Raw genomic sequence first — 12,641 nt, 5'->3', positions numbered from 1 at the left:
ATATATATATATATATATATATATATATATATATATATATATATATACACACACACACACATTTATATTCCCTTCAACTATTCTCATACTGAGAAAAGTTTCATCAGTTACAATTATCATTCTACCATGTAAGAATGTAAATAGCTCAACTTTGATAAGTTCCTTATGATTTCTTTTCCCTGTTTACCTTCTCATGCTTCTCTTTCTTCTTGTATCTGAATGTTAAATTTTCTATTCAACTCTGGTTTTTTCATCAGGAATGCTTGAAAGTCCTCTATTTCATTGAATGACCATATTTTTCCCTGAAACATGATACTCAGTTTTGCTGAGTAGGTGATTCTTGGTTTTAATCCCAGCTCGTTTGACCTCTGGAATATTATATTCTAAGTCCTTCAATCCCTCAGTGTAGAAGCTGCCAGATCCTGGGTTATCCTGATTGTGTTTCCACAGTATTCAAATTGTTTCTTCTTGGCTGCTTGTAATATTTTCTCCTTGGTCTGGGAATTCCAGAACCTGGCTATAATATTCCTAGGAGTTTTCTTTTTGGAATCTGTTTCAAGAGGTGATTGGTGGATTCTTTCAGCCTCTATTTTTCCCTCTGGTTCTAAAACATTAGGACATTTTTCCTTGAGAATTTCTTGAATGATTATTTCTAGGTTCTTTTTTTTTTAATCACGGCTTTCAGATAGTACAATAATTTTAAATTATCTCTCCTTGATCTATTTTCCAGGTCAGTGGTTTTTCCAATGAGATATTTCACATTGCCTTCTATTTTATCGTATGTTTGGATCTGTTTAATAGTATCTTGATTTCTCATAAAGTCACTAGCTTCCATTTGCTCCAGTCTAATTCTGAAGTAATCATTCTCTTCAGTGAACTTTTAAGATACTTTGTCCATCTGGCAAATTCAGCTTTTTAAGGCATTCTTCTCCTCGTTGCCTTTTTGAGCATCTTTTGCCATTTGAGTTAGTCTATTTTTAAGGTGTTATTTTCTTCAGTCAGGTTGTTGACTCACTTTTCATGATTTTCTTGCATAATTCTCATTTCTCTTCGCAATTTTTCCTCCACTTCTCTTATTTGGTTTTCAAAATCCTTCTTAAGCTCCTCTATGGCCTGTAACCAATTTATGTTTTTCTTGGAAGCTTTTGGTGCAAGAGTTCTGACTTCACTGTCTTCCTCCTGTTCCATGCTTTGATCCTTTTTGTCCCCCAAAAAGGAGACCAAAGTCAAATTTCTGTGCTTGCTTTGCTTCCTTTGCTTGCTCATATTGCCACTCAATTACTTGACTTTTGAGGTTTTTGCCACAGTATAATTCTGCTTCTGGATAGGAGAACTTTGTCCCAAATCACTGGGGTTTTTTCAGCTGCTGGAGCTATTAGTTGGGTGCCCACTCTGAAGCCTCCACCGGCTCTAGCACACTGGTCACACACCCCAGGACCTCCACTCTAGACAGCAATCCAGATCCAAGCAGGTTAAAGCAAGAGTGATTACCCCTCATACTTGTTGCTTAGTCCCCCTACAATCTGCAAGACAGGAGCTCTGAAGCAGCTATGCAGCAGTGGCTGCACAGCCATGGCACCTTAGCTTCTTTTTTCCCTGGGGGCAGAGGCCACACTCCTGGACTCTCTGTTTCCAAAGTCCACTGAACTCTCACTTTGTATTTGGCATTTATGGCTTGATAATTCTGGAAACCACAACAGCTTCTGGTGATCTACTCTCCTGATGTCCCTCTAGCCCCAGCTGGTCAGGCTGCACTGAGGCTAAAATTGAGGGCTCAAGGGTGGGCCTGAGCTCTGCTCCCAATGCACTGCCATGGACCCTTCCTGCCAGTCTGCCAGGCTGTCTTCAGCAGGAGGTTCATTTCTCTCTGTTACTTTGTGGGTTCTGCAGCCCTAAAGTTTGTTTAGAGTCATTTTTATAGGTATTTGAGCTGGTTATGGGGGGAGCGCAGGGAGTCTTCCTGCTTCTATGTTGCCATTTTGGCTCCTCACACCTTTGTGCTGCTGTTTTCAGAGATAGCTCTGGGGGTTTATAATTCTATCTCCAAAACATTTCTTGCATATGTCCCCTATATACATACTTTCTCTCACTCAAATGACCATCATTCCAGTTCAGGCCATCATCACTTTTAACCTGGTTGATTACAATACTCCTTAATTGGTCTCCATGTCTCCATAACTTCCAAAGTGATATTCATAAAGTACAAATCTGACTATGCCACTCCCATTCTCAATAAACTCCAGTGGTGTCCTATTACTTTAAAGAACAAATGCAAACTCCTCTGTTTTGCATTTCAAGTCCTTATAGCCTGGCTCCAACCTATATTTTCAGGATCATTATGCATTTCTCCTCTCTACACACTTTACAATCCAGTTAAACTAGGCTTTCTTGTTTTCCTCACACATAATGTTCCATTTACCATTTTCATGCTATTGCACAGATTGTCTCTCATGCTTCCCTCCTCAGATCTCCCTCCTTCTTGAAAAACTAAACTCACATGCTACATACTCATATACTGCATGAAGTTTTTTTTTTACTCATCCAGCCCTCTCCCTTAAAATGACCATGCATTGATTTTGCATATAATTCCTATATACTTGTATGTGTATGTTTTCCCTGATCTAATGCAAACTTATAGAACAAAACTATCCTTTTAGGACTTGTGTTAACTTATTCTGTGACACTTGAAGGCTTCAGTATTCTGAGTGATGTTTATCTTTTCTCCCAAATTAGAATGTAAGGACTTCATCAGAGCTCCTTCTAATTGATTAAATGTATTTACCTTTCTAGAGTTTTCTTAACTATTGGGTTTCATTTTAAAGTTTCTATTCAGCTTTCATCATTTTGTAAGGAATACTAGAAAGTCTTTTATTCTATTAAAGTCTATTTTCTCTTTAGGATTACATTCAGTTGTTCTCGGTCCTATATCTTTTATTTCTCCTCCTTTATAGTGGTTGCACCTAAGTCTTGCATAATCCTGGCTATGGTTCATTGATATTTGAACTCTTCATTCCTGGCTATTTAAAGAATATTATGCTTGACTTGAAAGTTCTTGATTTTGACAATGACATTCCTGAATATGCCCAATTTGAGGTTTCTCTCAGGAAGGATCAGTATTTCTGTTTTCACTCTCTAGTTTTACTTTGTCCTTTAGTTCTAATAGATTGAAGTGGCTCTTATTTTATGAGGAAATACATTGTCTAGGTTTTTTTTTGTTTGGTCTTGGTATTCAGAATTTAATGATGCTTGAATGAACATTATAGATTTGTTTTCTAGATGAGTTGTTTTCATAATGAGATTTTTTTCCCATTTTTCAATCTTTTTACTTTGTCCTATTATTTTTTCTTGCTTTATGGAGTCAGAAGACTCTTTTCATTCCATTCTATTTTTTAGGCAGTCTTCTACTTGGTTAAGATTTTCCACTGCCTCTTTTGTTAATTTTTTTTCCTCCTGAACTCTAATTTCACTTATACTTTCTTTTTTAATGCCATGTTTAAGTTATTCCAACCATTCTTGTAATCTTGTGCCAAGTCATTTTTTTTCTTTAAGGCTATATTTTTCATTGTTGTGGAGTTGCCCTGTTCTGGGTTTATCTCATGCATTTTGCTTGTACTGATTTGTGAATCTACCCTTTTGGGGTAGTACTGGATAGATAGGGTAGTCAGAATACTGGCTGACTTCAGGTTCATTTGCAGAAGCCCTCACTGACTTCCTTACAACAGCTCTTCTGTTCATCTCTACCAGCTTCCAGCTATTTACCTGTTAATTTTAACTTTAATGGTGTAGCTCTCTATCATCTTCATTAGCCTCTCACTCATTCACGAGAGTTTTACTGGCTTTCTTGGCAGGACTCTTCTTCTCACCTCTCCTAGCTTTCAAATTAACTTCAGTTTCAATTAACTTCTCTTGTGTGACCCATCCACCTGACTCTGCACAATTCGGGTCATCTTTTTGATGTGTGTTTCTGCACTGGATAAAGGAGCTTATTTAGGTTTCTTTTTAGTTTCCTTCATTGCTGTTTCTAAAGTCCTTTTCAGATATGTGCTGGGATATACATGGAAAATTTAGACTTCTCCATTTCACATAGTTAACTTTCCCAGAAGCCATCTATAACTATTAATTATAATAATTGCAAATATTACTCACTTTTCATGATGTTTTCAGGTTCACAAAGTTCCCCTTTCATGACAACTATGTAGAGTGTGGAAGGATTATTATTGATTTAAATATGAGAAAACTAAGATCAAGGATTTTTATTGTAGGACAGTTCTGATTGTTCTGAAGTCATTCCTTATTTAAAATTTATCTGCCTTCCTGTAATTTCTACCTATTCTTTCTGGGTCTTCCCTGTCAGGCCAAATAGACCTTTCTTCTGCATTCTTCTGCCTTCTATCTTTTCTCATAATCACCTCCAAATATTTAAAAATAGAGACAATAAATGTGCTAAGACTTTTCTAGGTTAAGTATCCTCAGTTCTTCTAATGAATTCTCTTATGACATGATTCATATTCTTTTATGCAACCTAGATCTTTTCTTCTGGATATGTGTAATTTTCTTGTTTAGGCTACAAGTTCCATAACTATTCATGGATCCCTTTTTATGATAGAATTTTGCTGGTTCCTTATCAGGTATTCCTATTCTAGTCTCCACTGGTTTTTAGCTTTAGGACTGGTGTGAGTTATTCAGACCAGGAAAGAATTAGAAGCCCCCAGATTCCTTGAAAGGGTCAATATGACTTCCTGTAAGCATAATGTGTATAGAAACCTGAGAAAGATAATAACAACTCATTTTTAGAATTTACTATTTACAAAGTGCTTTCCTCATAAAAGCTCCATGGGGTAGGTTGTGCAAGGATTACTTTCCCCATTTTGCAGGTGAGGAAAAAGACTTAAGGGGGGATTGTGGAATGACTTGCTCAGATTTAGGCTAATGTTTGAGCCAGAGATTATACCTTAGTCCTAAGAGTTCATATCCAGATCTCTTTCCACCACGATGTCTTTCATATACCTCTGGAGGATTTTTTTCCCCTCATTTACTTTTCCTTTGGGATGATGAAAAATTTATTTCTGTTGAATCTAGGCCAAGTTTGGAACTAAGAAGCAAAGGACAGAATCTTGGCGAAGAGAAGGGTAAAAGGGGTAAAGTGGGCAGAACCCACGGACTCCTAGACCTTTAAATATTGCTGAATACATCTGTCTTTCCCTGTACTGATGATTTGAGTGTCATGTCCCACCTTTCTGAGCCTATGGTAAAGACTTTCATGGCTTCCAACCAGCCCTAGAGGCAATCACTACTGACTGAGCTTGAGAGTCCCAAAACTCTGTCTCACCTCAGCTTCCTCGGCCAGGCAAGTGCTGACAACTAGATCCCTGGCTCTTCTCCCAACCCTATTTTCCTTCCCTCTCAGCTTCTTCAATTCTCCATCTCATGGGTATCATTATTCCTCTTTCTTTTTCCTCTATGTGTTGTATACACCCATAGTCTCTATTTCATTTTCCTCTTCTTCCCTCCTTGTCTTTTTCATGCCACCATAGTCCTAACTTTTCCATCTCTCTCCATCTTCTGCACTATCTTCACATTGTCCTCTCTTATTACTACTACATTGCCCTCACTCTCTTGTTTCTGTGTGTTTCCATAATCCCAGCTATTCCTGAATCATCTCTTTCCCCCTTCCTTTATCCCTCTACTTACCACCCACTACTCCATCCTCTCTCTTTGGCTCCTGCTTTAATTTTCTACATAATTTAATTTAACATGCATTTTCTCATACCTCTCATCCCCTCTTTTGCTCTATCTTCCTCTTTCTTGTCTTTCTCTCCTTCCCTTTTCTTTGTCCTCTCTCCTTGTTCTTTTCCTCCTATTCCTCTTCTTTCTTTTATGTCTTCCTTTTCCATTGCTCCCCTTATTTTTTTTTATTAAGCAGTCAGGGTTAAGTAACTTGCTCAAGGTTACACGGCCAGTTATTTCTGGGTGTGGTGCTGAGTGTATGAGCCTGGGATTCGATCTCCAGGTCGTCCCAACACTGGAGCCGGTACTCTTACTCGCTGAGCCACCTGGCCGCCCCTAAGCAATTGGGGTTAAGTAACTTGCTCAAGGTTACATGGCCAGGTGTTTCTGGGTGGGTGCTAAGTGTCTGAGCCTGGGATTTGATCTCCAGGTCGTTCTGACACTGGAGCCGGTGCTCTTACTTGCTGTGCTACCTGGCCGCCCCTGCTCCCCTTATTTTTGTCCCTGTCCTTTTTTTCTTTCTCCATTACTATTTCTCTCTTTCACTATCTTTTCTTTTACTCTCTGTTTCTTTCCACTGCTTCCTTTTCCCAGTTTTTACCCTTTTTTGCCCCCAATACTTCTCTGTTTCAAGCTCTATAGCTCCATTCTTATCTCTCTCTCTCTCTCTCTCTCTCTCTCTCTCTCTCTCTCTCTCTCTGCCTCTACCCCTCTCCTTCTCCTTCTCCCTCTCCCCTTTCCTCTCTGTTTCCTTCTTTATCCTTGCCTCTTGTCCATGTTTCCCTTTGTCTCTTCTTCTGTTTCACAATACTTGCTTCCTACTTCATTCTGAATCAAAGTGTCTCCATTTTCCACCCACAACCAGTCTGATAGAAAGTCCCCCAAGTCTTATCTTTGACCCTTAATGCTGGGAACTAGCCCTAGAGAGCTGGTGTTTTTACAGTGACCATTAATTTTTCTTTGCTTATAAAATTGTAATGTTTGATGTCAGGAATCATGGAATATTGACTATTTACGTTGACAACAAAAGAGCATACCTGGATAGCTGACTCTCCTTCCCTGGACCTTGGGATACTTTTTTCTCTCCTCTGCCTTTCCCTTTAATTTCTTTACTTCCCACAGACTCAAATTGGACAAGAAGGCAACTTTGAGCCTCTGAGAATAGGGCTGCTACTGTGACCTTCTAGATGCCAACCTAAGAAAAGCAGGTGATAAATTCTCATTGGGGAGTGAAGTAGGGAGGTTTTGGAGGGTTGGAAGGAAGAAGGCATGGGGAAGGTCCTAGGGTGTAGAGATGACATTCCAAAATGAATGAAGACTTACAACCTTTTGCATTTAAATAAGGTATTTTGATTTATTTGGGCTCTAAATTTTCATAGTATTAACTATAAGCACAGAAGATGAGTTTATTGTGGATGCAAAGCTGGGTAGTTTATTATTTTTGAAGTTGGAACTGCATATAAGAATGACTTGGCAAACATAGAGAACTTCATGGCATATCATTCGAGAACCACTGTTAGAGGTCTAAGAATCATCTGCAGAGAGATTCTAGGTAACATTTTCAGAAATGACTCAAATTTCCAAAGAAAAAAGTTTAGGGAGGGAAGAAGAAAGAGTTATAAATTGAGCTTCAGGGAATTTCTATGGTCAGAGAGCAGGGGTGCACACTTTATGAAAAAGATGAAAAAGGAATGTTCACAGAAGTGGAAGGAGAACCAGACTATTACAAAGTCATGGAGCCAAAGCAGGAAAGTTTCACCAATAGAACTCAAATGATGAACCCTAGACATCATCTAGTCAAGCTTCTAAGTGAAATATGAATCATTTCTACAGCATTCCTGAAAAGGGGATAATTGACTTGCCGCTTGAACACATCAAATCAAAACTCATTACCTCAGTCCACTTAATTTTCAGACAAATGTTAGTAAATTGTTTCTTATACTCAGTTAAAACTTGTTTCTTGGTAATAACCAACTATTGGTTCCCAGTTCTGAAATCTGGAAAAAAATTTGATTCTTCTTCCCCATGAAAACCCCTAGGGTACTGGAAACTAGTAAGCATGGTGTATTTCCTTCTCTCTACCATCCTTAAAAAAGAAATATTGAATAATAATGAAAAGGTAAGAAAAAGTGATCAAATTTGGTGAGGAGGAGGTCATGGAGATCTTGAACAGAGCAGTTTAAGAGGAGTTGTAGGAATGGAAGACAAATTTTTAGGGATCTAAGGAGAAAATGGGTAGTGAGAAGGTCAGCTGATGAGTTATTACTCCTGAGAAAGAAATTTGGTTTGAAATAGTCACAATTACTAATAGCTAGAAATTTTATCATGCTGTAAAAATGTCATTTCATCCTTACAACTGCACTATGAGGTTGGTGTTACTATTATCAATCTCATTTTATTGTCAGTCAGTCAACAAGTATCCATGAAATGCTTATTATGTATCCAGAATTGTGCTAAGTGCTGGGGGTAAAAAAAGGCAAAAACAATCACTGCCTTCAAAGATTTAATGTTCTAATGTGAGAGACATTACTATGTACATAAAAGATATGTACAATCCAAATGGTAATTGATAGCAGAGGGAAGGCTTAGAGGAGAGAATGGCACTGGAAAAACCTTCCTTTAGAAGTTATGGTTTGTGATATATCTTGAAGGAAGCCATAGCAGCTAAGAAGCAGAGCATTGTAGGCATGGGGGACAGCCAGTGGAAAAGCACAAAGATGAGAGATGGAGGGTCATGTGTGAGGAAGAGCAAGTAGGTCAATGTATTTGGAAGGCAAAATATGTGGAGCAGGAAAAACTGTAAGAGGACTAGAAGGGCAAAAAAGGCAGGGTTGTGAAAGGCTTTAAATGTTCATGAAAGGACTTTTTATTCACCCTATTAAGTAATAGGGAACCTACTGGTGTAGGGGAGTGACATGGTCAGATCTTCATTTTAGGAAAAAACTTTGACAGCTGAGTGAAGAATAATTGAAATGGGAAGAGACTTGAGGCAGGGAAACCCATTAGAATACTATGGCATTTGTCCATGTATGAGGTGGTGGTGACCTGTACTAACTAGGGTGATGTCTGTGTGAGGGGAAAAGGCAACATAAAGAGATGTTTTGAAGGTAGAAATGACAGAGTAGACATATGGGGTGAATGACAGTGAGAAATTGAGGATGACACTGAAATTATAAGCCTGAGAGAATGTAATGTAATATCAAGCAAAGGCAACTTCCCAGGTTCAAAATACCAGCATAGGTGCTCTCTATTTTATTCAGTGACAAACCAAGAACAGAGAAGATCAAAACATGACATCATTCAAAATACAGCATTTACTAAGTGTGATTAAATAATCTCCAAGTACTACCCCACCCCAGGATCTTCCAATCATTCAATCAATTACAAAGTCCCTGTTCTAAATACTACTCCACCCCTAGGCTATACCTTAATTAAGTCCACCACAAAACCCCTCTTCTCAAATGGAGATTAGTTTCCAAACATAGGTAAAGTACCTTCATTTGTCAATCACAGAGCACAATAAGGTCAAAAGTTCCCCACCTCCTGGATCACAATTGAATCTACCCCAGAGTTACATCAAGTTTAAACACAGCACTTAATACCCAAATGGAGGTCTTTTCTTCATCTTCACACGAGGCAAGTTCTCAGCAATCTTAGTTCCTGGAGAGACAAGGCTTAGCAAGGCCATAAGATACATTGCCAGTCCCTTCATGAATTTATCCTCTGTCTGTAGAACAGCCCTAGAACCCCTGAACACATTAGCAAAGCCCTCTCCCAGGATTTCTGTAAACATACAACAAGAAAATCCTTCTTCAGGGCTTCTGAACCAACAGAAAGGCTCCCAGACCCCTGCAACAACAGTACTGTCCCTCACCAGTGGACAGTATTCATTCTGTCTGCAGGACAGTCTCCAGACCCCTGCAACAACAGTACTGTCCCTCACCAGTGGATAGTATTCACTCTCTGTCTGCAGGACAGTCTCAGGCCTTCTTAGCGAACAGCCAGGTTCCAGGACTTCTTCAACAAAAGGACAGTCTTTCACCAGTGGACAAATCTGGCAAAATAACATCAAAACAGACAGACAAAGTACCAGCAAAACAGCCATGTCTCCTCAGTCCTTGGCAGCTCAAGGGGCAGGTCTCAAAAGTCCAGGGCAATTCAAAGCGGCCACCAGCAATTCTCTTAGTCTCTCTCCACGAGGTGCTGCTACCAAAAAAGATCTTCCGCCTCTCTCTTGTGTCTCCAAATCTACGTCACCAGCTCCTCCCAATTCAGGACTTTCTTTTCACATCAACAAGCCCATCCCACAGGTGGGATTAACAAGCTCTGGGTTTTAACACAATCAATTTGAAAACCAAGCCAATACAGGGGAATCTTTAATTGCCATTACTATCACAGAGAATGGGAAGATGGTGGTGCCCTCAATAATAATCATAAAGTTGGGAAAAGGAGAAGGTTTTGTGGCATGTGAATTCTGTTCTGGACATGTTGAGTTTGAGATGCCTGCAAGAAATCCAGTTTGAGAAGTCCAAAAACCAGTTGGTAATGTGGAACTGAAGATCAAACTAGAAATGAGGTTGGATATATTGAACTGGGAACCATCTGCATAGAAATGATGATTGCACTCATGGGAGCTGATATTGTCAATAAGAAAGTAAGAAAGGAGAAGAAGAGAGCCCAGGACAGAGCTTTGGGAGACACTGATGGTTAGTGAGTGTATATTGGATGAAACGCAAGCAAAGGAGACCGAAATGTGGTCACAATCTAATTAGGGAAAATCTAGGAACAAGACCTAATTCCTAATTCTGAATTCCACCCCCTTTCAAAATGTCATGCACTTAGAATATTGACTTCTAGAACATAGAATATAGAGCCAGGTGGATCATTAGAATATAGATGCTTAATTAGATAGGACATTAGGAACCATGTGAAAAATCAAAGGGTTGGACTGAAATTAATGATTCTTGTCCAATTCTCTCTTTTTATAGATGAAGAAACTGAAGCCAAAAGATGAAGTGTCTTGCCAAATAACATGAAACCCAGAAAAGCCATCATGTGAATTTCTTATCTGCCCTTTTAGATTCATTGCTCTGAGACACAATGGATATTTTATTGGTGCTAAATCAAGATACTAATCATTGCTAGGTTCCTTGAGTAGTGCTATATTTTATGTGAAATTTTTACCACCCCCTAACCCCTTCTACAATGCCTGGTATTATGTTATGTTCTTGATGTTTTTTCTTCATTGGCTGATTGAAGGTAGAGAATGAGAGACTGATGATGTGAAAGAGGAAAGAGATTAGTTTTTAATCGAATTGATAAACCAGAGTGATTGAGATCTACTTAGGAACTCACCCCCTGTCCTTCCCACAAGGCCCTCTGACTTCACATTCCCATCATAGGTTGTGCCCCCAATGCTTCCCATACTCCCATATTCTTGCTAGTGGGCCTGTGGAGAGGTGGACCCCCCAGTCATCTTCTTTTCCCACTGTTCTTAGTTGCCTATGTGGCTGCTGTGCTGGGTAACTTGATGCTGGTCCTGCTCATCTCTCGGGACTCACAACTCAGTACACCCATGTACTACTTGCTTCGTGGCCTCTCTGTAGTGGATGCAGGACAGGCCACAGTTACTTTGCCTCAATTGTTGGCCCATCTTGCTTCTCCCCAACCAGTCATCCCTGCAGCCCATTGCCTGACCCAGTTTTTCTTCTTTTATCTGTTTGCTGTCACAGACACATTGGTGGTGGCTGTCATGGCACTGGACCGTTATGTAGCCATCTGTGACCCACTGCACTATTCAGCTTTGATGAATCGCCATGTTTGTGACTGCCTGATGGCTTCTTGCTTGATTCTGTCCCTGTTCCACTCCCTTTTGCATTCAGCGCTCTTACTGCCTCTTCAGTGGGCTGGGGATAACGGGGGTGCTGTTTACATCCCTCACTTTTTCTGTGACCACTGGCCTCTGGTTCGGGCATCCTGCTCTAACATCCAATACAATGTGCTGGCCATCTTTTTAGAGGGAAGCTTGTTTGTGGCAGGCCCCTGTGCTCTCATCCTCTTCTCTTATGCTCGTATTGCAGCTGCTATCTTCCACTTGCACTCAGCAGCTGGTCGCTGGAGGGCTGTGTCCACTTGTAGTTCTCACCTCACCATGGTTAGCTTCCTCTATGGCACTGTCATCTGGGTCTATTTCCAGCCACCCTCCCACAACTCCCCAGAGCAGGACATGGCAGCTGCTGTGATGTATACAGCTATTACCCCTCTGGCCAACCCATTTGTCTACAGCTTCAGAAATAAGAATGTTAAGAATGCTCTCCACAGACTTCTGAGTCCTAGTAGAGTGAACTCCCACTTGGATTGGCCCTAAGACATGTGGGCATCCTTATGACAAACCTATTCCAAGAGTCCATAGATCCATGTACATACAAGCATTGCCATGGTGGTCTTAGCTCCAGCAAATATTCAATCTGATTCAGTATAATGAATAAGCAAATGCACCTTCTCAAGCTGAATACAAATATACCACACATGTATGTGAGCTTGATTTTCAAAGATATAAATATAGATACAAATAGGTACTGTTGTGATCAATAAATGCAACATAACTGTAAAAAGTATTTCTGAATTCATAGCAATTTTTGATCATCATGTGTTTTTACAATAAATTAATGAGTTAAATGAACAATTAAGGGCTTATGTGCCAGTCACTGTGATAGGTTCTAGGGATACAAATACCAAGAATGAAACAATCACTACTCTGAAAAAAAATTATATTCTAATGGGAGAGACAACAAGTGCATATATAATTACACACAGGATGAATATAAAGAGAATAAATACAAAATAGAGAGATGACACTAGCATTTGAGATCACAACCATGAATAATGCAACTACTATAATCTGAGGTTGTTTA

General features: G+C 39.6%; 1 protein-coding gene across 1 annotated transcript; it reads left to right on the top strand.

The window, feature by feature from the left end:
• Positions 1-11,110: 11,110 nt before the first annotated feature.
• Positions 11,111-12,094, top strand: LOC138150486 (olfactory receptor 1B1-like; the record flags this gene model as incomplete). Its single annotated transcript, XM_069073956.1, has 1 exon — positions 11,111-12,094. A coding segment is annotated over one exon (984 nt), but the record flags the coding sequence as incomplete, so codon positions are not given.
• Between the last annotated feature and the right edge of the window lie 547 nt (positions 12,095-12,641).

Source organism: Petaurus breviceps, unplaced genomic scaffold (assembly GCF_028583685.1).
Source record: "Petaurus breviceps papuanus isolate PSGF00001 unplaced genomic scaffold, PetGlider_PUasm1.0 90879, whole genome shotgun sequence".
NCBI lineage: Eukaryota > Metazoa > Chordata > Mammalia > Diprotodontia > Petauridae > Petaurus > Petaurus breviceps.
This window is presented reverse-complemented; position numbering and strand designations above follow the sequence as displayed.